At 53.2% G+C, this 27,449-nt stretch overlaps 1 protein-coding gene across 1 annotated transcript in view; it reads left to right on the forward strand.

Moving 5' to 3' along the window:
* PLCG1 (phospholipase C gamma 1) overlaps positions 1-26,707 on the forward strand; it is a 51,766-nt gene extending 25,059 nt beyond the window's left edge. The window contains exons 4-32 of the mRNA XM_075721437.1: positions 253-300; positions 5,395-5,479; positions 6,315-6,398; positions 6,749-6,771; positions 7,985-8,057; positions 10,029-10,130; positions 10,893-11,011; positions 11,843-11,928; positions 12,263-12,383; positions 12,816-12,984; positions 13,429-13,551; positions 14,490-14,591; positions 14,825-15,012; positions 15,304-15,504; positions 15,969-16,088; positions 16,396-16,576; positions 16,914-16,991; positions 17,455-17,558; positions 17,798-17,894; positions 18,019-18,091; positions 18,879-19,036; positions 19,600-19,696; positions 20,132-20,356; positions 21,218-21,366; positions 24,552-24,666; positions 24,826-24,987; positions 25,309-25,397; positions 26,023-26,210; positions 26,573-26,707. Coding sequence (XP_075577552.1) covers positions 253-300; positions 5,395-5,479; positions 6,315-6,398; positions 6,749-6,771; positions 7,985-8,057; positions 10,029-10,130; positions 10,893-11,011; positions 11,843-11,928; positions 12,263-12,383; positions 12,816-12,984; positions 13,429-13,551; positions 14,490-14,591; positions 14,825-15,012; positions 15,304-15,504; positions 15,969-16,088; positions 16,396-16,576; positions 16,914-16,991; positions 17,455-17,558; positions 17,798-17,894; positions 18,019-18,091; positions 18,879-19,036; positions 19,600-19,696; positions 20,132-20,356; positions 21,218-21,366; positions 24,552-24,666; positions 24,826-24,987; positions 25,309-25,397; positions 26,023-26,210; positions 26,573-26,615 — 3,403 coding nt within the window. The 3' untranslated portion in view covers positions 26,616-26,707. The remainder of the gene's footprint in view (positions 1-252; positions 301-5,394; positions 5,480-6,314; positions 6,399-6,748; positions 6,772-7,984; positions 8,058-10,028; positions 10,131-10,892; positions 11,012-11,842; positions 11,929-12,262; positions 12,384-12,815; positions 12,985-13,428; positions 13,552-14,489; positions 14,592-14,824; positions 15,013-15,303; positions 15,505-15,968; positions 16,089-16,395; positions 16,577-16,913; positions 16,992-17,454; positions 17,559-17,797; positions 17,895-18,018; positions 18,092-18,878; positions 19,037-19,599; positions 19,697-20,131; positions 20,357-21,217; positions 21,367-24,551; positions 24,667-24,825; positions 24,988-25,308; positions 25,398-26,022; positions 26,211-26,572) is intronic.
* Positions 26,708-27,449: the final 742 nt, after the last annotated feature.

The following is a 27,449-nucleotide window of genomic DNA, read 5'->3' on the forward strand; positions in this document are numbered from 1 at the left end:
TAGAAGAGAATACCTTTAATTTTTTTTGTCTTATCTGTGGACTCACTTTCAGGCAGAGACAGTTATAAAGTGGGGCAGGTTGCGTGCATGAAAAAAGGGTAGGCTGCCTCTGCCAAATTCTCTGGTGGGAAGAAGGGCTGTGAGAGCGGACGGTGTAGCATTGAGCATCTTCCAGAGACAGCAGCACACCAAACGGCCTTGTTGTTGAGGAGCTGGGGCTAAGTGTGTGTCTGTTTGTGCCTTTCCATTTAGGTGGCTCCGGAAGCAGTTTTACTCGCTGGATCGCAACCGGGAAGACAGGTAAGAAGAGAGAAAAGGCTTGCTTGCACAGACATGCACATTCACAGAGGGTCTGAGCCAGAAGAGTTTACCTTTGACTTGAAACCCCAGCCTTTGCTTTGGATTTTTTGTTGGGTTCTTTAGGTTTTTAATTTTCATTTCCAAGGAGCCTTAAGCCAAGTCCCAATACTTCCCTGGCTGATTTTCACTGAATTAAAAAAGCATAGAAAAATGATCTTGTTTTCCTGACCTGTTTCCCAGCTGTTTAGACCCAGTAGCACCTTGAGTGCCCATAGCTGTGAAACACCTTCACCCCCAGCTGGCATCACCTGCGGAAGCAGACACCAAAGAGCCAACAGGCAGCTCTGGCCACCCCCATCAGGGCTGAACTGGGTTGTGTTTGTAACTCTCCACCTCTCCTCCTCTGAGGTCCATGAGGCCATGGATCATCCCACTGCTTGGGTTCTAGGCTGATGGGCTGCAGCAGGGCACTACTTGTGGGGTTCTTGGGTGAATGCTTAATGATGTCCTAGCAGGTGAAATGTCACACTTGGACCCGTCATGAGGAGTTAAGGGAAGGGGCGTTGCCCTGTTGGAGAGGCGAGTTCCACCACGTTCTGCTTTCTCCTGCCATTGCCTGCTTTCCCTGGCTGTATGCCGCCTGCCAGTCTCCTCTTCCTGAGGTGATGGTATTTGCCTCCTTTCATCCTTGGGACATGCTTTTCCCCCATGATATTAAATGAGCCCATTAACCTTTTAGCATTGATTTCCACGTTACTATGCTCCCTCCCCTAGGGTAGGGGGATTCCTCCGGTCCTACTCTGGAGAGGGCAATGCTCACACATCAGCTCATGCTCCCCAGCTGCGGTAGAGCACCTGGGTCCCATGTGCACCCTTTATGAGCCCAGGTGCCCAGGCAGGGCTCACTGTAGAGCACCGGGCAGATCTGTGGGCTCCAGAGCATCCTCTGCTTGGTCCCTGCCAACGCCATTATCTTACACTGCTACCGATTTCCATGCTTCACCCTGAGCCCTGGAGTCCTTCTCATGCTTGCAGCAAGCTCCTGCCAAGAAGCTCGCCCCACAAACCCATCTGTCTGTGCCAGGGGCACGCCACTGGGGAGTTGTGGGTGACTGCAGTCAGACAGGTCAGTCCTGTGGATCAGCAGACAAAAATCACCACTCTCTACTCATCAGGAGAAGCGAGTTGGTCCTCTCATCCTGCTTTGGTCCCCCACTGCTGTGTCCCGCCCTCCCAGCTGCAGTGTGCTGCCCCGTGACAGCCAGGACAGGCAGACAGCCCTGCTGTCGGGCAGCCAGGGGTTAAATTCGACCTATCTACATCTCAGAGCGGAGCAGGAGTGTGTTGCATTGGGGAAATCCCACTGCATTGGACATTTTTGCCTTTGCAATGATTTACATTGTGGCATGGCAAGAGCACTGTTGGGTGCACAGGGATTTTGCGGAGGAGGGATAAACCTTCACAGAGGCAGAAAGGGAAGGAGAGGTGCTTTTAATCTGTTGCAGCTGCTCTGCATATGCCACACACCTTTCAAATCCAGGCTTGGGTTTTATACACGGTGTACTGGTTTTCAGTGGTGACTGGGTGTAATATTTCCTAATTCAGCAATGGAGACCACGGAGGCAGGTGCAGGGGGGTGGCTGTGTAGGGGTTTTGGCGCATGAATGCAGGAGAAATAGAAAAAATTGGTCCTTTTTCTCATCAGTTAAACTGATGAAATGGCATCCCAACAGGACAAAAGAGATTGCATGTATAGATTTGTCTGCCTGAGGCATGGTCAGCAGAGCTGAAAGCGAGCCTGTTGCATCTTTCTTGCTGTTTTTCTTAATATCATCTTTCTATTAGCATTTAGTGGTGCACTTGGCAGTGCTAGGTTAATGGTTGGACTCGATGATCTTAAAGGCCTTTTCCAACCTAAACGATTCCATGATTCTGTGATTTAGAATTAAGGCAGCAAAATACAATGTATTCCTTACCTGTCAATCAAGGGGAGAGGTTTCAGTGCAAACCACTTAATTAGAAGAGCTGCTGCTCCAGCCCAGGCAGCAAAAGGAGCAAAACAGCAATAGAGGGGGAATGCGGAAAGATTTTGGGTCTCCCCATTTTACAAGCATCCATGTGTTTTCTGCGAAGTAGAGGCAGCTGTTATGGGGCATATACATCTCTTGGATGAAATTTTTGCCCTTATGAGGTGTTTCAGCATTAACTTTGGTGTTGCTGGGCTCTTTGCTTTTGCTTCTCAGCCTGGAGATGGGTTTGAAAAGGGGACAGTGAGTTGTGGGGTTTTTTTAAAAACACTTCTTTTGCAAACCATTCTTGGTCCTTTCCAGAACGGGCAGGTTTTAGGCAGCTGAAGAAATCATTCCCAGCATTTGTGTACCCTATGTTTGCCTTGTGCCCCAGCCTCCTGTGACAGAGCCCTTTCCTTTTCGCCTTCTCCCGGCTGGGTGCCTGTGCATACCTTCCAGCACGCCGGCAGATGTTGGCTGTTTTCACTGGCTGCTGGGCCTTTGGCTATTTGTTTTTCCAAGGGAGGTTAGGTGGAAAGAGGAGGATAACAGGATGCTGGGGTTTTTTTCCTGACTGCTGCAGAGGAGAGTGTTTCACCTCTGGCTAGGAGAGCTGCCTGTGGCTGGGAGCAGAGCTGCAGCACTGGAGGCGGGGGGGGGGAGGGGGGAATGTTTTCAACCCCTGTGAGAGGGCTGGATCTGTCCTTTGGCCTGTTTGTCATGAAGCCTTAAAAAACTTCCGTAGAAGAACTTAGCTTATTTACTTGGTTTTTACTTTCTAGTCTCAAAATACTACCAAGCTGTTTATCCAAGGTCTCCAACACTTTAACATTATTAATAACACACTGTAAATAAAATCCTTCCATACCCCATCCTCCTACCGAAGCAGAGAGGGAAATGCTGGTCACAGCTCTTACAAGGTTTGCTCTTGCCTCTCCTAGTGCCGTCACATTGACGAGCAGGGCTGCAGTCCAACACCTCCCTGCAAAACAGCCCACCATCACCAGAGCTGGGGCGGGTCTCCAGCCCGATGCCTACTGCTGGTCCTGCTGCTGCAGCCCCTCCTGCTTTTTTCCCCAAGAGCTTTTTTGCAGTCTCAGCCTTTCACCAAGGGGGGATTGCTGCTCGGTGGCCCTGGGGACTCTGGGTGTCCCATTAGGGTCCCACGAGAGCTGCTGCATGCTGTGGTCCTTGACATATGAGGGCATCTCTCACAAGCCACCATTGCGCTCCTGGCTCACTCCCCCCCCACATCACCCCACTTCCCTCTCACCCAGGACCCCATAGCTGGGACCCCGCCTGCCCTGAGGGTTGCACGGCACCCTGCACATGGCCATGGATGCTGGGTGCATTGGAGAAGGGAAAGGGCCAGCTCCCCTCCCCAAAAACGCTCACCCTGAGCCCCAGGTGTAACTTCTCCTGCCAGGGGAGGTGGAGGTGCAGGGGGGAGATACCAAAGCTGCTGCTGGTGCTGAGAGCATGTTGCTGGCTCTGTAGTTCATACAACTGGGAGGGAAGGGGAGGCTGGTGCCATTTGTCAGCTTCTATTTTTTTTCCTGTCCTGCCAGCAAGCAGCAGGACGCTGCCTGCACGGTTCTCGGCTGGCCAGGTGCTGTCCTTGGGCATGGCACGGGAGCCGGGCCAGGTCCTCCTCTGGCCATGCGTGGGTCCCAGCCCCGCGCGGCTCAGCCCAGAAACAAGGGCTCTCTGTGTCCCACCGGCTGCGGAGGCCCTCGTCTCTGCAGTGCCTGACACCAGCTGGTTTCTCCCTCTCCTTGGGGCTCCCTCCATCCCTCCTCCTTTCTGTGTCATTTGAGATCACCTCGTTTCCAGGGGAGAGCGTAAAAGAGATGTGGTTCACACTGCCACTCCACATTGCTGCAGATGACAGTGCAACCCCAGCACAGGACATCTAAACCTTGATTGGTTTAGTATGGACTTGGTAGTGTAGGTTAATGGTTGGACTGGATGATCTTAAAGGTCTTTTCCAACCCAAACAATTCTATGATTCTATGATCTTCCCCGTCATATTTATATTTGCACCCCAAAGCCTTGAGCGTTCCCAGGGTCAGACCTGCCCTATTCTCTGCAGGATCAGGGAGCATCCTGTAGGGTCCTGGGCTCCCACTCACTCAGTGGGGTGCAAAAGCAGCATCTGTGATTGCTGGGGTGGACTCAGAGGACTTGCTTTTAAGGCAGGAGCTGCCAGAAAATGATTGCATGCAGACCTCTCAGCTTCTTAAATCCTGCAGATGGGAGACATCCGTGTTTTTTCTTGCTGCAGGGCTGTTGCCCCATGGAGAAACAATGCTGGAGCAGGCGGGGGCGGCCCAGGGCTCCTTGCTGCCTGTTTCTGCCCGCCTGGGTGCAGGATCCCACATGGGATTGGCACCGGAGACCTCCCTGGCCTGGGAACTGGCACATTTGGTGCGAGGGGCCTCGGGGAGAGGACAGCCGCACTGCTGCCCTGTGCCAGCGGTGTGTGTGGCAATGACTGGGGGAGCGCAGCTGAGCACTGTGCCTGTGGCTAGACACTGAAAATGGCTTTTTCCCTCTAGGATAAAATTAGCAGGGTCCGAACCACTTGGAAAGCTTGCCCTCCCCAGCTCCCTCCACAGGAGGGAGTGGGTTTTGGAAGGGATTTGGTCACCCAGCATCCACGTTGGGTCACAGATACTTGAAAATGCTTCTCCCCAGTCGTTCCCATAAAGCAGTAGGCAATATGCGCCTGTTGCAGCATTGGCTCAAGTGGGATGAGAGTGCTGAGACTCACACTGAGACTCGTGATGAAACAGTGTTGGGAGCTTGCAGGAGTAGTGTTTGCAGTTCCCATCAGGATGCAAGCATCTCTTTCTGCTCCCCACGTGCAGCATAGATGCAGAGTTCATTGGGGTGGAAAACGTTCTTCTGTTCTGCCTTTGGTCCCAACCCCAGCATCCTTTTGGAGTTGCGCGTCCATCCTTGTGTGTCACGGCTCATGCCCCTTTTGGCACAGCCGCTCCGTGTATGTGGTGTACTGGTCCCAGGGTAAGACCCATCTGTCCAGAGCTGCTGAACATTTCCCCTCTTTCCTCTGCCGAGCCAGAATCTCTGCCAAGGATCTGAAGAACATGCTGTCTCAGGTCAACTACCGGGTCCCCAACATGAGGTTCCTGCGGGAGAGACTCACGGTGAGTGTGTGACCCATCCACTCTCCTCGTTTGTGCTGGGGACCCCAGGCAGCCTGTTGCCTGCCTTTGAGCAAAACCTGGTGGTGGTTAAACTCCCACGGCATGTTTGCATATTGCAGAGGCTCCCAGCCTTTCCTGGGAGGGCCCCCACCCACAGCAGTGACTGAAGAGGTGCCAGCTCCCACTGGGTGCCACACCCAGGCCCATTTGTGGCCAGCACCCTCTCTTTGCTCCACTCTGCCTCCCCCGCTCCATGCCTTGCTCCTGGCTCTGGTCTAGGGCTTTGCCCTCCTGGGGGAGAGTGCAGGAGGACCGGCAGCAAGGCCAGCTTGTCCTGCATCCCGGGTCCTGCCTTCCGGGTCCTGCAACCCACTGCCACCAAGTGAAAGGCAGCTGGCTCTGCCAGCATCAGGAATGAAGGGTCACCCATGATGACCAGCCATTTCCACCAGCACTAAACTCCAAGGCCAAAGGAGAGCATACACTTTGGGTCTTACAAGTTTCCAGACATTTCAGATGCTCTCTGCAAACAAAAAATCAAAATGATCCTTTTGTAACTATTCAAGTAAGCAGTAACCCTTTTATCAGTGCTGTGATATGTGGGTGAACTTGGGGAATCGCGTAACTTGATTTAGACTGTGTCTGTGTCCTGGGCACTGTGGGATCCCACTGGCCCCAGCAGAGACGTGCAGAGGTAGGAGGCAAAGTCTGGCCAGGCTTTGGCTTTTTCCTCCTCCTTTTTCCCCAGGAATCCTGGTAGGAGGAGACACTCCTCGGGCCATGCAGAGTTGCCTGTGGCCCCTGTAAAACCTCAGGTTTTTTTTTTTTTCCACAGGACGTGGAGCAGAGGAACGGGGATATCACATATGGGCAGTTTGCACAGCTCTACCGCAGCCTGATGTTCAGCGCCCAGAAAATGGTAAGAGCTGAATTCTCCAGGGCTGGGAAGGGGAGGCAGACACCGTATTTGTTACTGGGAATTCCCTCTTAATTGTTTTTTTAACCCTGCTGCCCTCAGCTAATAGCTCTTGTCTCCTACCTCTGCGCCAGGGATGACAGGGAGTAAAGAAGTTATTGCTTTAGGCTAGTTAGCACGGGGCTGCTTGGGCTTCTGGGGATGGGGGAGATGGTGTGTGAGCAATGGCTGTAGGAAAGCAGAGCTGCACAGTGCTGGTTTGCTATCCCTGTTACCTTCTTGATCAATTTGTGCTTTCACATATGTTGGTGAGATTGAGTGCAAACCTAACGCTTGTGCTTCTTCTGTTGTAGATGGATGTTCCGTTCCTAGAAAGGTGGGTAATTCTCTGTATTTGCTGGAGAAAGGGCTGTTTTCTTTTGCTCCGTAACGTGCTTTGGTGCCTGCAATAGCATGTTGGGGAGGAGGAATGCTGCACACCTCTTGCTTGCCACCACTCTGCTTGCATTTTTGCACTCAGAATAAGCATCTTTGCTGTAGACACTTCAGTTGGGGTCACTAAGGGCTCTTTTCCTCCCAGACATCCCACTGAGATCCAGGTCAGGTCGGCCACCTCCAGAAACAGTCAGCAGGTTTATGTAAAATAATCAGACCTTGAGCCATCTCCCAAAGGTTATCCTCATGGTTGATGCTGGCTGGCCACAGTGCCAGGGACTGTGCAGGCTGTGCACAGTGAACACCCTCCCCCCTGGCTCCTCTCCAGGCAATGCCTGTGGTGCCATTGCCAACTGTGCCCTTCCCTGCCCTGTACACATCTCAGCCATGATAAAAAGAGCTTGAATTTAGACACGGAAGCTAAAGAGTGAAAGACTAGTTAACTTGTCCAGGTAATTCCCCATGGTTTCCTCTCTTTTTTGTTGTAACCATAGAAAAGAGAGTTGGCAGGGACCTCAGCAGACCATCCGGTTCATCCCTCTGCCCAGGGCAGCCAGCGCTGCCCAGTCCATTTCTGGGTTTTTTTGGTGTTAGTCCCCAGCATGGCCCTTATCCATCCATTGTGGCTTGGTATGTTCATGGACAAGTCTTTTGAGATGATCAGCTACAAATGATTCCCTCCTTCATTACTTGCCCTGTCTCCTTGCGTCCATGTCCTCTGGATACCTGTAGCACCATCCTGTCTGCAATCACCCCTTGACTGCCCTGCACCTATTTAGTTCTTTTTATTCTTGTAAAATCCAGACCCTCTTTTTTTTTTTTTTTTTGTACACATCAGTCCCTCTGATGATTTTTGCTGCCCTTCACCGGAGTTTCGCGTTGTCGTACCCTTAGCAGTGTGAATCCTGGACTGCTCCTGGAGCAGTCCCTGGCTCTGAGATGTGGACAAGTAATCTCAGCTGCTGTGTGTTTGCTGTTGTGCCCTCCTTGGCGCTCTCTGCTCATCCTGCTCTGCTCTTGCAGCTCTGCTTGCTTGGGGCACATCTTGCTTGTGCACGCCATGGTGGTTGCGGATGGCATCTCACATGATGCTGGTAACAGGTGGTCATTGATGTGCTGCATGAGTGACCAAAGCTTCTCTCTCTGCTTTTCAGGGGTGGAGAAAGGTCTGAGCACTTCAGGGTATCGCTGCTGGAGTTGCAGAAGTTCTTGCTGGAGTACCAGAGGGTGAGCTCAACACCGGCCCAGGGGAGGGACGAGGGGGTAGGCACTGGTATCGGTAGGGATCTGGTACTCCAAGGGTAGCCTTGCTGTGGAGCTGGGATGATTTGGTCATGGGGTGCTCTGCCTGGCAGAGCCACAACCTGAGCACATCCTTCCTGGAGCAGGAGGGTGATGCAGGGGAAGCACTGGTGAGGGTAAACCTGGCCTCAGCCAGGCACCCTGGTCAGAAAGGGGACCAAGAGCAGAAGATCTGAGAGGAGTGGAGGTCCCAGGAGGGAGGAACTGGTCACTGGAGATTTATGCAGTCCATGTGACCTTGGCTGGTACTGCAGGTTTGCAAGCAGCTGAAGTGTCATGGTCCAGCCTGTCGGCTCAGGAGGTCTTAGCAGCTCCTGAGGAGTAGCCAATCAATTCGATTGCTGAGCTTTCTATTTAAAAGCAATCTCAGGTCATTCAGCAAGCATGCTCAGACATGCATGCAGGCACAAGCAGTGCGTTTGCAGGCTGCGCAGACCCTTTATTTCAACTCTTGCTGGGCTTCTGTCTCATTGCTGGTCTCATTCTCCAGGAGGACAGGGGTGGCTCACGAAAACACTGCTATGCCTCACATGAGAGCGTGGGGCCTCCTGCTTTGCACCGTTCTCCCTGTGTCCCACTGCTGCCTCCCTGCCCATGGTCTGCAGCAAGTGGAGAGTTAACCAGTGAAGAGACACAGCTGTTTTGATGGCCTGAAAGATACCCAGGGAGAGCGAGAAGGAAAATGAAGCCAAGTTGGCTTTGGCTGCTGAAGGAGGAGGGATGGCAGATGTGTGCAAAGGAGCTAGCAGAGAGAAAAATGCATGGCATTGAGAAAATGAAGAGTACTTACAAATGGCAGATTATCTTTATCAGTGATCTGGATGAGGGGATTGAGTGTGCCCTCAGTAAGTGTGCAGATGACGCCAATTTGGGCGGGAGTGTCAATCTGCTCGAGGGTAGGAAGGCTCTGCAGAGGGATCTGGACAGGCTGGACTGATGGGCTGAAGTCAACTGTATGAGGTTCAGCAAGGCCAAGTGCTGGGTCCTGCACTTCAGTCACAACAACCCCATGCAGTGCTACAGGCTTGGGGTAGAGTGGCTGGAAAGCTGCCTGGCCGAAAAGGAACTGGGGGTGTTGGTTGACAGCCGGCTGAACATGAGCCATTAGTGTGCCCAGGTGGCCGAGAAGGCCAGCAGCATCCTGGCTTGTATCAGGAACAGTGTGGCCAGGAGGAGCAGGGAAGTGATCATCCCCCTGTATTTGGCACTGGTGAGGCCGCACCTGGAATACTGTGTCCAGTTTTGGGCCTCTCAGTACAAGAAGGACACTGAGTTGCTGGAGAGTGTTTAGAGAAGGGCAACAAAGCTGGTGAAGCATCTGGAGCACAAGTCTTACGAGGATCGGCTGAGGGAACTGGGGTTGTTCAGCCTGGAGAAGAGGAGGCTGAGGGGAGACCTTATTATTCTCTATAACTACCTGAAAGGAGGCTGTAGTGAGGTGGGTGTTGGTCTCTTCTCCCAAGTAGTTAGTGATAGGATGAGAGGAAATGGCCTCAAGCTGTGTCAGGGGAGGTTTAGATTGGGTATTAGGAAAAATTTCTTTACTGAAAGAGTGGTCAAGCATTGGAACAGGCTGCCCAGAGAGGTGGTGGAGTCACCATCCCTGGACGTGTTCAAAAAACACGTAGATGTGGCACTTTGTGACATGGTTTAGTGGGCATGGTGGTGTTGCATTGACGGTTGGACTAGATGACCTTAGAGGTCTTTTCCAACCTTAATGATTCTATTCTATTCCATTCCAGCATTTGTGCTGACAGTTGAATTCCTGGCAGAGATGGTATTGCATTAAAAACTGCCTCCTTACTGGTTAAAGTGTCTAGTTGGCTGAGCTGCACGTGGTTTTGAATAATACTTTCTGAAATGGTTTCTTTTTTATGTCTCTCTTGGGGTTTGCAGGAGCTCTGGGCTGCAGATACCCTTCAGGTACAGGAATTCATGTTCAACTTTCTGAGAGACCCTTTGAGGGAGATTGACGAGCCTTATTTCTCCCTGGACGAAGTAAGACACTTTGAACACTAGCGTGTATGGAAAGGGGTGGAGCAGGGTGTGACATCCCCAGTGCAATGTGCAACGTGCTGTGGTGTGACAGCTCTACTGTCTGTGTCTTCACTGCGGGGTGGCAGTGCTTGAAGGGCCACAGCTCCTGTAAGCTGCATTGCTATATGAGATGAACGTAGTGGGTCACCATGTTGCGCAAGATCTGGTTGGCGAAGGGAATGACTTCTGGGCTCTCTTCTTGTGCTGAATGTGTGCAGCTGGGAGTGTTCATCAGGCAGTTCATTTGGAGGAGGAAAGGGACTGCATTTGGCTTAATGGCCTTTTGGGGCATTTAAGGATCTTTTCAAAGCAAGAACTGAAAACTAAAAACAACTGGAGGTGACCATGTCACTGGCACTCTGGACCGACTCCCACGCAAAGGTCCCTTGATCCACATGGCCTTAGTGAACTATTGCCTTCCATGTGAGCTGCAAAATAAAATGCAGAGCAATTCATTTGTCTCCAGCTGGGTCAAAGGATTCGTACACAGGTATCTGGCACAGCTCAGAGGATAGGTGGCAATGTCTAAGCTGTGTTTACTTGAGCACACTGGGTCAGGTAGCTTGTGTGCTGTCTTGGTTGCCTCTGGTCAGTCTGTGCTGAGCTTAGAAAATAGCTACCTGCTCGGTAGCTGCTGACACGGAGGGTGAGATGTGTGTGAAGCTAAACCACAGCACCTGGCTCCTCCGCATCATTAACACGCTTCTGTTTCTTCCTGAGCAGTTTCTCACCTTCCTGTTTTCCAAAGAGAACAGCATCTGGAACTCGCAACTGGACATGGTGTGTCTGGAGAACATGAACAACCCCCTCTCCCATTACTGGATCTCCTCCTCACACAACACGTAAGGACTTACAGGATGGCTCTCTCCTCCTGTCTGCTCCCAGCATCCTCTTCCCCTGTGCCAGGGTGGGATTCTCCTGATTCTGCCCAATCCCAGTGATGGGTCAAGTAGACTTTTCCAACCCGGGGTCAGTACATCAGAGACCTTCCTCTTGGTGCCCCAATCCTCCCTCTATCATTTAACCATCAGTGTTTTGCTCTGGTTGTTGTCAGTGCATCACACATCTGCACAGACTGTGCTTTCAGGTCCCAGGTTTTCACTCTGGCAATGTCTTACCGTTAGTAATGTCATCTTCCACAGCCTCTGAGGACAGGTGTGATAAAAACCTGTCAGGCTGAAATTGGCCATTTTCCTTTTCTGCTGCTAGAAGAATCTTGCAGGAACTGCTTTCTTTGCCGACAGGCTCTGTCTGTGCTCCCTGTTCATGGGATGCAGTGGCAGAACCTTAGCCCAGATTTAAAGGATGAAGAGCCTAAGCCAGCTGACAGCCTGGAGGGCCAGCAGCGAGCTCCTGTCTGCCTACCAGAGCTGGTCTAACTCTGCTCTCGGGCTGCTTCTGGCGGGTGCAGGGGGCTCCTTGTGGCACCAGTGCTGATATCGCTCTTTGAAGCTTATCTCAAGAGCCAGCAGCAAAGCTGGCCCTCCAAGTAGTGCTTGCAGACCCTTGCAGTAGGGGCAGAATTGAACCCCTCCCTGGGGAAAATGGCAGGTCTGGGGGAAAGTTGCTTGTTGCCATTACTTACAATGCAGAGGCAGGTCCACGATGTCCCAGCAGATATCCATGCCTGTGGTGAGCGTGTTGCTTTGCTGATGTGTTCTCTCACATGAAAGGTACCTGACAGGGGATCAGTTCTCAAGCGAGTCCTCACTGGAGGCGTACGCCCGCTGCTTGCGCATGGGATGCCGCTGTATCGAATGTGAGTACCCAGAGCCAGCACTTCTGTCTCCATCATTGTGATACCTTGCAGTGGTCAGGGAGGTTCAGCTTGCATGGAAGGCAGGGCTGAAGGGTGACATGGCGGTGGCAGCATTGTCACCATGATGTGCTGAAAGGGCTGAGGTCATTTGCTTTTGTGGGACTGGGTGGACGTGCCCAAGCTTTTGGTGCCCCAGAAAGATCTGGACTTTCACCTCGCACCTTTATTACCATCCAACGTGGTTCCCAGCAGCACTTAGTTCAGGCCATCTCATGTCTGTGTCCTGCCTGTATTCCAGCCTTTGGGATAAGTTGCCCCCATGGGTCTCTTTCAGTGGATTGCTGGGATGGTCCCGATGGCATGCCGGTGATCTACCATGGACACACCTTAACCACCAAGATCAAGTTCTCTGACGTCTTGGTCACTATCAAGGAACATGCCTTTGTCACCTCCGAGTGAGTACAGCAGAGACCTGGACTTAAGCTAGCAGAGCTGCCAGGAAGGCAAAGAGAGGGTAGAGCCAAGGCTCTAGCAAAGTGAAGCCCACCTGTATCCAGAGACCTCACACAAGACCGCGTGCCTGGGATTTGGTAGAAAGATTTGTGTCTCCCAGCCAAGGGGAGATTTCACCCAGAAAAAAGTTGTGGGAGGGAAGACCTTGGGTAAACTGCAGTAGTTTTCCAGTCCTTCTCCAGTCTGTGCATTGCCAGCAGTGTTGGGGACACCTTGCTGTAGGGTGGTTACATTGAATGTTCAAGACAGCACAGATCACTGTTGATGCAGATGGCTCTTTGAGGGCACAGAGGCCAGGTTTTGAAATGGAGCTCAGAAGGCCTTGGCTCCATCCAGACACCATGCTGCTCCTGATGGCTCTTTCCTTCTCCCAGTTTCCCCGTCATTCTGTCCATTGAGGACCACTGCAGCATTGCTCAGCAGAGGAACATGGCTCAGAATTTCAAGAAGGTCTTTGGGGACATGCTCTTGACCAAACCAGTAGATATTTCTGCTGATGGCCTCCCCTCTCCAAACCAGCTCAAGAGGAAGATTCTCATCAAGGTGAACTCCCTTTCCCAGCAAGGGTCCTAAGTGGAGAGAATGGGGGCAGATGGGGTGAGGATGTGGGACCAAGGCAGCCCCTTACCTCTGGAAGAGGTTCGTTGGCAGTGCAGAGTTGGAAGTGGAGGCCTGATGCTAAAGACAATTGGAGCTCTCTCACTTCAGAGGAGCTGTTGGGAAATGAACTCAGCATCTGGGTGCTGCATTTCTTGAGAGCTTGGGGGATGTTGGTATTTCTGCTGCTGGAATCACCTCTGCGAAGAAAGGGTGGGACTTTAGTGCCATATGATGATCTCTGTGGCATGGGTCTTGCCTTGGTCCTTTTAGTCTGGAGGAACCCACTGCAGCAGACCTGGAGTTTTAGGGTTGTTCACCAGGAAATCCATGCTGCTTTTTGGGTGCCTGTTCCCCTCAAGGTGCCTGACCCGCTCTCTCATCCCACAGCACAAGAAGCTGGCAGAGGGCAGTGCTTACGAGGAGTTACCCACATCTGTAATGTATTCGGAGAATGACATCAGCAACTCCATCAAGAACGGGATCCTCTACCTGGAAGACCCCATCAATCACGTACGTCTCTGCCACTGTCACCCTGGCCCCGCTCTGTGGGCTCTGTAAATGACATGGTAACTCTGTAAGACACTGTGTGGTGCTGGAAGGAAGGGCTGTGGTGCAAATGACCTAAGAGGCCGTTGGTCTATCCTGTTTCTCAGGAGTCTCTGAAGGCTGGGGGAGTTTTTATGCTGGCTTTCTCCTGTGCTCTTCCCTAGGCATCTCCTGTTGGCCCTTGTTAGAGGCAGAAGGCTGAGCTAGAGGGAGCTCTGGGCTGATGCACTGCAGCTGCTCTTGTGTAATCCGTATAACCTGTTATCTGTGGCTGCAGTAAGTCCTAGCGATGGCCTGCATTTCTAGATCTGCCTGCCTCCTACCAAGTGCCTACACACTTAACACACCTAAACGAGTGTTCTGCTTTGTAAAGCGCCAAGCATTCATTTTACTGTGTGCATTTACTTATACACAGTCCACTTCTTTAGCTGCTTTGCTTTACTGGGGATCTGTCAGGCAAATTCACATGCGAACAAAACAGGTTTTTGGAAAATAGGAAAGTGCAATGGTAAAGCTGCATAACCATCTCCAATATCCTCATCTCTAATATCCTCCATGCCGAATTCATGCTGAATGTTTTCTTTTTGCATTGATTTGCTCTTCATTTGGTCATCTCCTTTTAATATGTGCTGGGGTGTTTGCACTGTGATCTGCAGCCAGTTTGTATGTAAGACCTATCACATGCTGGTTTTTTGCTACTGATAAACCCGTGCTTCAGATCTGGGAGATGTGACTCCTCCTGTGACTCCATTCAAATTAGTGTCGTCAGTGACTGCCTTTCACAAACCCAATCACCCCTCACTGCTTGTGCTGATCAAGAAGGGAAGATCTCACAGATGGGTGGTGGGCCAGCTTGGTGCTTCCTCAGGGGGTCTCGTTGCCCAGAGTTTGTTTCTTTGCAGGAATGGAACCCGCATTACTTTGTCCTGACCAGCAGCAAGATCTATTACTCTGGGGAGACAACCAGTGACCAAGGAAACGAGGATGAGGAAGAGCAAAAGGAGGTGAGGGCTCCCTTGCATGATGGTGAGTTGATCCCCCAGAGAAAGGACTTGACTGCCCAAGGCGCTGAGCATCTCCACTGCCACCTAACTTCAGGGGGAGATCCTGTGGTGGGAAGGGTGGGAGCTGCTTCAGAAATTCCCTGGTCCTGGTTGGAAATCCCCTGAGCAGAGCAGACTCTGGCACCACATGCCTCCCCTCAGTAACCCAAGGGGGTGGGTTTTCCCCCTGCCAGGTGAGCAACAGCACTGAGCTTCACTCCACGGAGAAGTGGTTTCATGGCAAGCTGGGAGCAGGACGCGACGGGCGGCACATCGCGGAGCGGCTGCTGACGGAGTACTGCATCGAGACGGGAGCCCCCGATGGCTCTTTCCTCGTCAGAGAGAGCGAGACCTTTGTTGGAGACTACACCCTCTCCTTCTGGTGAGGGCCACAGGCGCCAGCCTGCTGCTCGGTGTCACTCCTGGGGTAGTCTTCTTCTTGACACCATCTTCAGCGGTGGAGTCCCATTCCCCAGTGGTCAATGAGCAGGTTTTTCTGTGCCCCAGCACAATGTCAGCTCACTGTCCCAGTGCAGAGGGGTCAGGTCCCTTGGGACCCTTGTGCAATGGGTCTCCTGTGGGGCAGGAATACCATGTCCAGGCTGGAGCTGTGCCTGAGGCAAATGTAAAATCTCCACAGATGACCCTCATTTACCCCATCCTTCTTCCACAGGCGCAATGGGAAGGTGCAGCACTGCCGGATCCACTCACGGCAGGATGCTGGCAGCCCCAAGTTCTTCCTGACAGACAACCTGGTGTTCGACAGCCTCTATGACCTCATCACCCACTACCAGGAGGTGCCGCTGAGGTGCAACGAGTTTGAGATGAGGCTGACGGAGCCGGTGCCGCAGACCAATGCCCATGAGAGCAAAGAGTGAGTATGTGTTCAGGGAGGGTGGGTCATGTCCACTGGGCAGCTCGGACCCCATGGGAAACCCTCCCAGATCTTGCTACGTTCCTTCCTTGCTGGGGCTCTCTGGTCCCCACTTGCTCCCCATGGAGCTCTCTGTGTCACAGCAGTCATGCTGGCCAGCTACATTGTCAATGGAGCTGGTTGTCTTGGAAGTTCAGTGCAAAGAAAGGAGGTACTGGGCTTGGTTGGGATGCCCTCACCCGTGCCACATGTCACCAAATGGCTCTGTTCCTGCCTGTCGCACAGAAAGGCGAAGACAGCCCTGTTGCAGTGTTACATATATGATGATGTCTCCTCTCTGTCCTCCTTTTGAGGATTTAAGGCAGTCTTTTGTGGGCTGTAGGGGAAACAGTACAGTATGGCAGAGGTGTGGGATGAGCCGGATGTGTGGAGACCTGTGCACAGTGACGTGTCTTTCCTGAAAGGTGGTACCACGCCAACCTCACCCGGGCCCAAGCCGAGCACATGCTGATGCGGGTGCCACGTGATGGAGCCTTCCTGGTGCGCAAGAGGAATGAGCCCAGCTCCTATGCCATCTCCTTCCGGTGCGTCCCTGGGAAAAGGGTGGTGGGCGCAGGAGGGGGAACTGGGGTGCTGCAGTGTGTGAAAGCAGGAGAGGGGACATGAGCCTGACATGAGTCTTCCTAGAGCTCTTCTCTCTCCTGGATGGCCCTGGATAAGCCTTACAGCCCCATGAGAGCCTTTAGGACCCTGCTCCTCCCATCTTCTGATGGGAGATGGCTGTGCTCAGCAGCCAGCCCGGGGGCATGTTTTGCTTGGGTGTCTTTATTTCGGCAGAGACCCTCTCTTGCCATGCACGAAGTGGCTTCTCTCTGTCTTTCCACCTGCCAGGGCGGAAGGGAAGATCAAACACTGCCGAGTGCAGCAGGAGGGCCAGACCGTGCTGCTTGGCAACTCTGAGTTCGAGAGCCTGGTGGACTTGATCAGCTATTATGAAAAGCACCCACTGTACCGCAAGATGAAGCTGAGGTACCCCATCAACGAGGAGACGCTGGAGAAGATAGGGACAGCGGTGAGTGTGGGCAGCTGTTGGAAGAGCTAAGCCAAAGGATGATGTACAGGCCCGTTTTGAGCTGGTGCCTTGACATAGTGTTGTGTCCCCCACCTCTGTGCTTCACAGTCCACATCTCTTGGGGCTTCATGCCCTGTTGGAAACACTTACTGGCTTGAGTGAGATTTATTGCTGACTACCAGGTCAGCAGGGAGTGTGGGCTGGGCATCTGTTTGCTTGTGCAGCATCATCTCTGGCATTGTGCCTTCTCTGGGGCATTCTCCCTACCTCCCCCAAGGGAGGGGACCTGTTCTCCTGCAGAGCCACTGTTGTAACTGCTGGCCCTTTGCTTCCACAGGAGCCAGACTATGGAGCCCTTTACGAGGGACGCCATCCCGGGTTCTACGTGGAAGCCAACCCCATGCCCACCTTCAAGGTACTCTCTCACTGCTTGGCATGAAACAACCTGCAGGACCTGAAGGTTTAGCAAGTGCCTCTTTATTTTCCAAGAGCTGTGTTATTTTGCACACTCATTTCTAGACCATGCAGGAAAACATGCTCTAGGCTGAGCCTGCAGGTTCCCAGGCTGGGCTGACTCTTGTTCTGAACTCTCCAAACTAAACCCATCAGTGGCTCCAGCCCAAAGGAAAGTGCCTGTGCAGAGCCATACCAGACTTGAGACCTCTGGTTTGGCATAAATGGGGGCCTTGATTTGTTCTGCAAGGGTCACTGTAGGGTCTCGCAGCCTCCGGCAGAAGGGTTGGATGCTGCCTGCACATGACGTGCCTCACAGCCCCCCAACAAGCATGTCTGTGGTGGGAGGTGATCTCTTATCCTGTAGGCTTGTTGTCCACGTGTCCATCCACTGCCCAGCCTCATGGGACCCCTCCTCATTACAGTATGCAGTTAAAGCCCTGTTCGACTACAAAGCACAGCGGGAGGATGAGCTCACCTTCACCAAAAACGCCATCATCCAGAATGTGGAGAAACAGGAAGGAGGCTGGTGAGTTGGTTCTGAGCTTCCTTTTTCCCTTGGGGACACAGTCAAATGTTAGTGTCACCATCCATACAAAGGTGTGTCCTCTCTAGGGGTGGGTCTGTTTGGGAATTGCCTACAAGCTGCGCAGCCCCACAAACCCTAAAAGCAGATGATGAAGGAGCTGCCTGTCCCCCGTGGCCCCCGGTCAGGATGCTCTGGGATCCCATGGTGGGTGCTGACACTGCCCCTTCCCTCTTTTCCAGGTGGAAAGGAGATTATGGTGGCAAGAAGCAGCTGTGGTTCCCTTCCAACTATGTAGAGGAAATTACTGGTCCTGGTAGCCTGGAGCCAGAGCGGGAGGTGAGCTTGTGCCTGACCAGAGAAAGGAGGGGTAGTAGGGAGGAGTGTGTATGCACAGCCCCTGCGCTTGACCACACTGCACAGTGCTGTGCCCAACACCATCCTGCCTGTGCTTCATTCCCAGCAGCAGCTGGATGAGAACAGCCCCCTGGGAGACCTGCTCGGAGGCGTCCTGGACGTGCCCTCCTGCCAGATTGGTGAGTGCCAGGGAAGGATGGAGGACTGGAGGGTGTTACAGCCCTGTCACATGATGTTTGCAGATCTTCTGGGCCAAAGGGCTTCGGTGTCTGTCTGTCTCTAGGCACCCCTGTGCCTGCTGCAAGTGAACACCAGTCTATGGTGTGTGCTTGCTGTGTGGTGACACACTCCGCTGCTGCTCCTGGCACAGAGGGTGCCTCTGGGATTGGGGCTCAGGTGTGTCCCTGCAGCCTGAGTACAGCCGAGGAGCCGCTCCAGCACTCCTTGAACCTGCTCTCAGAGGGCAGCCACCCCACGGGCAAGAGAGCTCAGACCGATTTTGTAGGCCACTTCTTTTCTGTAAGGATTTGTCCTCCCTTGCATACATGTGGTCCAGTCTCCCTGCCAGGCTGCCACAGGCCCTGGGGCTCCTGGGCGCTGGCTGAGCTGGGTCCAACCTGCAGCTTCCTGCCATCCCTCTGCTCCCCAAAGCCCAGAGGACGTTGTGCTCCAGGTAGCTGTTACCACCTGGACAGAGCGAGGAAGATGCAGGAATGGGAGGAAGGTGGCACTACAAGGGCCCCATGAGGCTTCTCAGCCCCCTCAGAATACACTCTGCATCCTCACCTATCACTTTCTGGCCTCCGTCTGTTGCCTCCAATGACCAAAAATGGGAGCTTCTCCTCTTAGCTGAAGAGCCCTGGGGCAGCCATGAGAGTCCATCAACATCTGTCACCCTCTGTGGTGTGAAGGACTTGGCTCAGCATCTGCTTGTGACCTTGCGCTCTGCTCCCTCTCCCCACACAGCCATCCGCCCTGAGGGGAAGAACAACCGCCTCTTCGTCTTCTCCATTAGCATGGCCTCGGTATCACGCTTGTCTCTTGACGTGGCAGCTGACACGCATGAAGACTTGCTGGACTGGGTGAAGAAGATCCGGGAGGCAGCCCAGACGGCTGATGCACGGGTGAGTCTGGAGAGCCCTTGGCGGGGGATATGCCTCCTTGCCAAGTCCTGGATTTCCCAGGAGCCGAGGAGCAGGTGGAGGCTGGTGGGGAGGGTGGTGAGATGGCAGCCTATGATGACTGTCAGAGCAGTTACAAAGAAGATAAAACCAGAGTCATCTTTGACAATATAGCAAGGGGTGGTGGCCACGCATTGTGGCTTGAGAGGTTCAGGCTGGACATCTGGGAAGATTGGTCCATTGGGAGGGTGTTGCAGCCTCGGGAGGTGGGGGTATCTCCATCCATGGAGGGTGGCAAGGCTCAACTACAAGGCCACAGCTGCCCTGCGCTGGTACCAGTGCCAGTCCTGCTTCAGGCAGGAGGTAGGACCCACCAAGGGCCCTTCCCATGGGTGCTTCTGTGGTGACTCCCATGCAGACCCAGCAGACCTGCTGGTGGTTCCCACAGCATGGGCAGGAGCAGCCACACCAGGCCAGCACTGCCATTGACTGCAGTTGGTGAGCTGGGTTATCCAGCGCTGCTGCTCCCACCTGGCGCTGACACCTCTCTCCCCCTCTCTTGGCAGCTCTCCGAAGGGAAGATGATGGAGAGGAGGAAGAAGATTGCCCTGGAGCTTTCGGAGCTGGTTGTCTATTGCCGACCTGTGCCCTTCGATGAAGACAGTGAGCATCTGCTGGTCTGGTGTCCACCACAGGCAGTCACCATGGCGTTATAGACCCTGCGGTGTGCCCCGAGGTGCTGCTTTGGCTAGATCTCAGCAGAGGGCAGGTGTCCAAAGCAAGTTGGAACCAGTTTACATTGGAACTCTGGAAATCTTCTCCAGAGGGTGGAAGTTCCCTTCTGCATCCCTCTGTTGCTGTCACCATCCACAGCAGCTGCTGGGGGAGTGGGGCTGGGGAGCATCATGCCCAATCACCGAGAGTGGTTTTGATGCTTTCAGCTATAGGTGTTGGACACCCAGCAAACACGCACCAGGGTGTTTGCTGATGGCGGCTGAGCCAGGGGAGGAGAGGACGGTGTTAGGAAGGGACCTGGGGTGGTTGAAGTGTCTGGAAAGGGAATGTGCTCCTGGCTTATGCTGTGCTGTTTCCTCCCAGAAATCGGCACAGAGAGGGCCTGTTACCGAGATATGTCCTCCTTCCCTGAGACCAAGGCGGAAAAGTATGTCAACAAGATCAAAGGCAAGAAATTCCTGCAGTATAACCGCCTGCAGCTCTCCCGCATCTACCCCAAGGGCCAGCGCCTTGACTCCTCCAACTATGACCCCCTGCCCATGTGGATCTGTGGCAGCCAGCTGGTAGCGCTCAACTTCCAGACCCCAGGTGAGGGCAGCAGGCAGGGAAGGTGGGACAGCTCCTGGGGTACCCTGCACCTCCTCCTAGCCACCTGCCTGCACCTCTGCTAACCTGGTCCCGGCAAACAGGGGGTCTAAGAGGGGCTCTGGGTCTAGGAGGGGCTCTGCAGGGAGCAAGACGTGGTGTTCATGTCCAGGCATGTGGTTGCCACAGGCAAAATGTGCTCCAGAGGGCTGGATTGACCTGGGGAGCTGGGCTGAGCCAAGAGGTTGTGGTGCCATGAGGACAAGATGAAATGGAGACGAAGCAGGGAGTTCCCCCGAGGTCCCTGGTGACAGGCTGGGCAGGCAGGGGAGGTGCCAAAGGCAACGGTGCAGCCCTAGCCTTGAGACACCACCTAGTTGCAGGGTCTGAGTCAAGCTTGCTGCTCTGCTCACCTTTCCCTGGCTTCCACTTCTGCTCCTGCTGTGCAGTCCAGGCCTTCCCCTTTCCCTAGCCCTTACTAAACCCTGCTGTGAGCCTGTTCAGCTCACCAACCCACCAGAAAACTACCTGCCTCTTTTTTCCTGCTGGCTTTTTTCATTCCTTCTGTGAATTCAAGCATCTCACAGGGTGGTTTGGCAAATGGAAAGCTGAAAGGAGAGGGAGGAAAAGAAGGAGGTAACCCATGGAAAACTGGGTAGTTGGCCAGATCATGCATGAGAAAGTTACCCCATGGCCTCAGCACATGCACAGGCTGCAGTGACGCCATGGTGCACAAGGCGTTGCCAAGGGGTGGGCCAGGTCCCCTTGCAAAGGTCTTCCTGCGAGGCACCAATAATCCAGGTGATCTGGCTTGTGGAAAGGGCACAGGGTTTCCTCCCTCCATCTCCTGCCTGTGCTCTCCAGACAAGCCCATGCAGATGAACCAGGCCTTGTTCATGTCCAGCGGCCAGTGTGGGTACGTCTTGCAGCCGGCCAACATGCGGGATGATATCTTTGACCCCTTCGACAAGAGCACGCTGCGGGGGGTTGAGCCGCTCTCCATCTCCATTGAGGTCAGTACCTCCTCCCAGCATGGGAGGAAGATGGGGTTGGATCTAGGCAATTATACCGAGCTTGGGGTGATACAACGTTTTTTCTGGGTTCCTGGCCTCTGTCTGCAGCTGCTCCTCACCAAATCCCTCAGCCCCTGCCTAAGATCTGTCCAGCAGCACGGGGTTGGAGAGCCCTCACTGAAGGGGGAGAGACCCATGGGTGCTGCTGGGGGAGGTGCTGCCAACCTCCCTGGGTGCCTGGAGAGAAGCAGCAGGAGCAATGCCTGGGTGCTCCCCCCAGGACCCCTCCCACCCAGGGCCCCGTGCCGGCAGATGGCATCCACGAGCTGTGGAGGTGGCATCCCTGTCTCCAGAGCTTGGCCAGGACTGCCCGAGCGCATGATGGCTCCCAACACAAGAGCTGTGCCTTGTCTCCCCCTTGTCACTCCAGGCTTGATGTTTCCATGTCCCCTTGCTCACAGCCCCTCTCGGGAAGACATTCGAGGTTGGAGCGGATTTTTCAGCCCATTTCTGTCTTGCACTGCTCGTGATGATAAGAGGAGGCGGGGCTGCTGGTGGGGGGTAGTGGAGGATGGACTAAGGATGCTCCTTGAATCTTCCTGGATGGCGGGACTGGGGCTGGACTGTTCCTGTGTCAGCTCATGGAGCTGCACAGCAGAGGCTCTGCAGGGGTATGGGACAGCTTGCCAGACAAAGCTCCTGGAGGGATGGGAAGGCTGCAGCTGTGCCAAACCAGATGGCTCTCATATTTGGACCAGCGGCTGTCCCACTAGCCTGTACAGGCATCCTGAGTGGTCTTGGAGCTGAGCTGTGGGTCAGCAGTCTCCTCTGCAAGTCCCTTCAGCTCAGGCAGACCCTGGGGAGGAGGCAGTAGAGATCCTGCCTTTAGGTACTGTCATGGTTTAGCCCCAGCCAGCAACTGAGCACCACGGGTTTCTTAGGGGTGAAGTTCCAAAACACGGGAGGTGCACACTGTCCTAGGTACTTGCCCATACTATCCCACACACCCTGCCACTCATCCAGCCTTGGGGTAGATCTCTGGATAATTGCTTACTAACCTTTATCAAAACCAAAACAATATTCCCAAGAAGTATCAATAGAAGTATCTTAACTGCCCAGGGGTGTTCAAGAAACTGAAAAGTTGTTGTAATGAAGGAGGAAACATCATAGAAGAAGGTAGTGAAGGTGCCATTCTGCATTTCCTCCACAACAAGCCTCTCAGAGGAAGAGGTATAATTGCTAACTCTCTCCATGAGGTAGTACCCGAAGTACCGTAATGACTTCTGTATGAAACCCAAATACCAAAGAATACTCAAGGTCAGGGTTTTGATAAGGAGCCTCCCAAGCAAAATATCATGAATCACTGCAGAGCATAGCACACTGCACAAACCAACAACAAGCTTTAACATGTATTGCAAAAAAAAGAACATGGCACACATCAGATGAACTAGTATCGTGACCGGCAACTGTTAACAGACTTCTTAATACACTCTGGTTAATCTGTTATTATCTCAAACCCTTCGAGCCCCACATTGGGCACCAAAAAGGACTGTTGTGGTTTAGCCCCAGCCAGCAACTAAGCACCACGCAGCCGCTCGCCCACTCCCCCTACCCTGATGGGATGGGGGAGAGAATCAGAGGAGTAAGAGTGAGAAACACTCCTTGGTTGAGATAAGAACAGTTTACTAGTTGCAATAAAGTAAAATAGTAATGATAATAATAACAGTATAATAATAATAATATACAAAGCAAGTGATGCACAATGCAATTGCTCGCCACCCACTGACCAACACTCAGACAGTTCCTGAGCAGCGATCACTGCTCCCTGGCCACCCCCCCCAGTGTATCTACTGAGCATGACACCATATGGTATGGAATAGCCCTTTGGTCGCTTTGGATCATCTATTCTGGCTGTGCCCCCTCCCAGTTTCTTGTGCACCTGGCAGAGCATGGGAAGCTGAAAAGTGCTTGACTAGCATAAGCAGTACTTAGCAACAACTCAACCACCGATGTGTTATCAACATTCTTCTCCTACTAAATCCAAAACACAGCACTATGCCAGCTACTAGGAAGAAAATTAACTCTATTGCAGCCGAAACCAGGACAGGTGCTCACAGATTTCTGACAACATGCACAAAATGCATCTCCTCTGAGGCCACCTCTGTTTTGGAGTGATTCCCACCTAAGACAGCCACAGCCCTTCTCAATGAGGACACCCCATCATGTCCCACCTGCACCATTGACCCCATATCCACTGTCTCCCTAAAAATCCCTGGCACTGTTTCCCTGCACCATGTGTTTTCCAAACTTCCTGCATCTCAAGATGCAGCTGCAACCACCAGGTGTCAAGAGTCACTGTGCCGTAGCCTGTCACCATCTCCTTTAAGAGACAGGCTCAGCCTTTTGTCCTCCAGCAAAACTGCCTGATGTCCCCACCAAAGCCAGCTTTCATGGATGGAGAAACCGTCTCGAGCCCAGCATGACTCAAAGCACATGATCCAGCATTGGCAGTGTGTCCTTCCCCTGCAACAGCAGTGTGCTGACAGCACGCTGGAGTGACATATGGCCACTGGCAAGAGGGAGCTGGGATTTCTTCTGCAAGGAAGCAGGTTGTCAGTTGAGTTGAGCACCGACTGTGCTACAGAGAGGAGGCAGAGCAGCAGCAGAGAGCAGCTTCTTTTCATCCTCAAGCCAAGGCAGGAGGGCTGAGAAGTTTGGGCAAAGAAGGGGGTGTCCAGTGTAGCTCTCCAGGCAGGGGAAAGGGGCTCAGCTTGGCAGCCCAGCTGCAGCTTGGCAGGCTGGAGGAGGGATGCTGTGGTCCCAGGCCTGGCTGCGCCTTTTTTTTTTTTTTTTTTTTTAATGGCTTACACATCAAGTCAGTGATTGGTAACACCATAGCAGCTTCCAGGGGTTGGAACTGTTTTTTCTCTGAGAGGCGGGCTGGGCTGGCTGTCAGTGTGTCGTCTCTCTCCAGTTAGCAGAGCCAGGGTGATTTATTTGGAAAGAAATGTCTTGGTATGCAAGCAAGGGGGGGGGGGGTTGTGGGGTGGGTTTTTTTTTTTTGGTGGTTTGTGTATGGATTTGGTTTGGTTTTGTTTTGGTGTGGTTTTTTTTTTTGTTGTTGTGTTTTTTTCTTTTTTTCTTTGCTCCAGTTTCTTATCAAGTCTCTCCTGCTTTCTTCCCAGGTCCTGGGGGCCCGGCACCTTCCCAAAAATGGAAGGGGAATCGTTTGTCCTTTTGTGGAGGTAGAGGTGTCTGGGGCTGAGTATGACAATGCCAAGCAGAAAACTGAGATTGTGGGTGAGTGGGTTAGCAAAGGGAGGGGAGAGGGAGGCACCACCACTCCTGCCCATGGTGTGAGCCATGGGCACTGCAGCAAAGCCTGGGCCCAGGCTCAGCATCAGCCAGGGTGGGGGGGGGGGGGGGGCATGGTGCATGACGGTGGTGTTTTCTGACTAGCGGACAACGGCCTGAACCCCCTCTGGACCCCGAAGCAGTTCCACTTTCAGATCAGCAACCCCGACTTTGCCTTCCTCCGCTTCGTGGTGTACGAGGAGGACATGTTCAGCGATGAGAACTTCCTGGCTCAGGCTACCTTCCTGGTGAAAGGCTTGAAGACGGGTAAAGCACTTGGGGAAGTGGGGAGGGCATGTCATGGTGGTCCTCACCAGTTTGGTAATTGCATCATTAGCCAGGGAGATGCTGAGTTTCATGAGAGGATGCTGTCAGTCTCCAGGCTGGCTCCATCCCTCCTATCCCCATGACAGGTCACATCCCCAACCAGGTAAAGGAAGGAATAAGCTGTTTGCTAATATCCCTTGGGGCCAACTGCCACTTGAGGGGAGCTGGCGGGGTTGGAGAAGACCCCCTTGAGTTCTGTGCCAGGATACTGACACTTCACTGCCTGTGCCACGAGTAATGCCAGGACTGTCTCTGCTGTAGGTTTCCGAGCTGTACCCCTGAAGAACAACTACAGTGAGAACCTGGAGCTGGCTTCCTTGCTCGTCAAGATAGACATTTTCCCTAGCAAGGTAAGGACATAAGAGTGTCCTGCTCTGCTCGCCCCTGCAGTGGCATGGCTCTGCGCTGCTGGTGGGTCTGAGCAGCTAAGCTCAGCATTGCCTGGCCTGAGTGCATACCGGACGGCCAAGATTTCAGTGCTGCATTATAGCGATGCACAGAGGGCTGGGAGGATGGGAAGCACCAGGCTCGCCTCCTGCAGCAAGCCAGGGCGTTTCAGGCAGGGTCCTGCCTGGGCTGCATTTGACTTGCCTGGAAATCCCTTCAGTAAAAGCTGAAGGAGGCAGATTTACTCTGTCCCAGTCGTCATCTGCATTCCAGGGAAGTTACAGCTCAGTATCATGGAGCCTGGCTGGCCTGGGGCCATCTGCATCGCATAAGCAGAGTGCAGAGCTCTTTCAGAGACAGATGTATCTTCTATTTGTTCATTTAAAATTATGTTGGAGGGAGCCCGTGATGTTTGTTAAAGACAGAGCAGCTGCATGTTGCAAACCCCAAGACCCCTGCACACCCTGTGTGGCAGCTCGCAGGGCAGCAGGGCACTGCAGGCAGGACTGCCTTTGCTACAAGACATACTCTTTGAAATCCCAAGCCCTTTACTAGGTTGGTTTTTTTTTTTTTCCCCCCTAATCCAAGCAGGAGAATGGTGAAATAAACCTCTTCAGTGCTTCAGCCCTGCGGGAACGCACAGGGGATGCTTCCAATCAGCTGCTGGCAAGCAGAGGCAGAGAGGGGTCCTTTGAGTCACGGTACCAGCAGCCATTTGAGGACTTCCGTGTGTCACAGGAGCAGCTAGCTGATCACTTCGAGATCCGGGAGCGAAGGTATGCCAGTGTTTGTTGAACTCTTCCCAGCATGGAACCCCCCCCAACATTTAGCCTCCTTGATGCAGGCTGATAAACACAGCCTCCCACTAAACCAGAGCAGAGATGCAGCCTTGTTTGCTGCGTGGAAACCCTGAATTCCAGCATGAAAGTTGTGCCAGTCTGCAGGGGAGTCACTGCTTTGGAGGTTTGTGGGAGTAGGGTGGGACAAGGAGCTGCCACCTTGCAGCTGGTAGCACTTTCCCCCATCATACTGAGCCCCCGCTTTCCTCCCGTGGGGCAGCTTTTGACACCGGAGCATCGCCCTTGGTCACCACTTGGTCAGCCTCAGCTGTGTCCCCCCTCTCTGTGCCCCCCTGCAGGGTACTGCGGAGGACCCGGGTCAATGGGGACAACCGGCTGTAGCCCATCTCAGTGAGCAAAAGCACCTCCAGTGCTTGTGAATCTCACGGCACACTGTGAACTGGTTTCTATGGAAACGGCACTGCTATGGCCTACTTTCAGGCAGCTTTTCCAGTTTCTCTGCTGAAGGGTGCTCCAGTGGAGAACTAAAAAAAAAAAAATATTGGGGAAAAAAGAACCAAATCCCTAACCAACCGTAAAGACCCACCAACCTTCACCATCAAGCCCTTAACGAAGCACATCGGTGCATACAGCCTGCCAGCTGCTGAGGTGAGACAAAACTGTCTATAATCACAAGGAAAGAAAAAACCCAACCAGCCTTCTGCCGTCACTTCTCTGCCTGTATTCCTGGAGATCCCGCTCCTGCACAGCTGCCGGAGGCCCTTTGCAGCCATCCTTTGCTGTACCTGTTCCCAGCACGCCGGGCAGGGGAGGGACTTAAGCGACCAAGGCAGCACCTATCTCTGTCCTGGTGGCATCACATCTACCTACCTGTATAGCCACTGCCTATGGGTCCAGTAGTGAAACTATGTTTACATGCCACTCTAGCTTTAAGTGACAATAAAAGTGTCAGTATTACATGCGTGGAGGCTCAGGTGTCTGGCGGTTTGCCCCCCTGCAGCCCCAGCTGGAGCTGCAGGGGGGAGCTGGGGTGCAGCGTGGGGCTGCACTGCTCCCTCCTTCCTCCTGCCTTTAGGGAGTTTGCAGCTACTGGGGGAAAAAATAACCAGGAGCAGCCCCAGGTTTAATGTTGTTCACTCTAAAGGTTAAAACAAGGGTATGTGCTACAGCTGACTGCTTTTCCAAACCAGACTGGGCACAAGCTCCAGGCTGCAA

This window comes from Pelecanus crispus, chromosome 14 (assembly GCF_030463565.1).
Source record: "Pelecanus crispus isolate bPelCri1 chromosome 14, bPelCri1.pri, whole genome shotgun sequence".
Taxonomy (NCBI): Eukaryota; Metazoa; Chordata; class Aves; order Pelecaniformes; family Pelecanidae; genus Pelecanus; species Pelecanus crispus.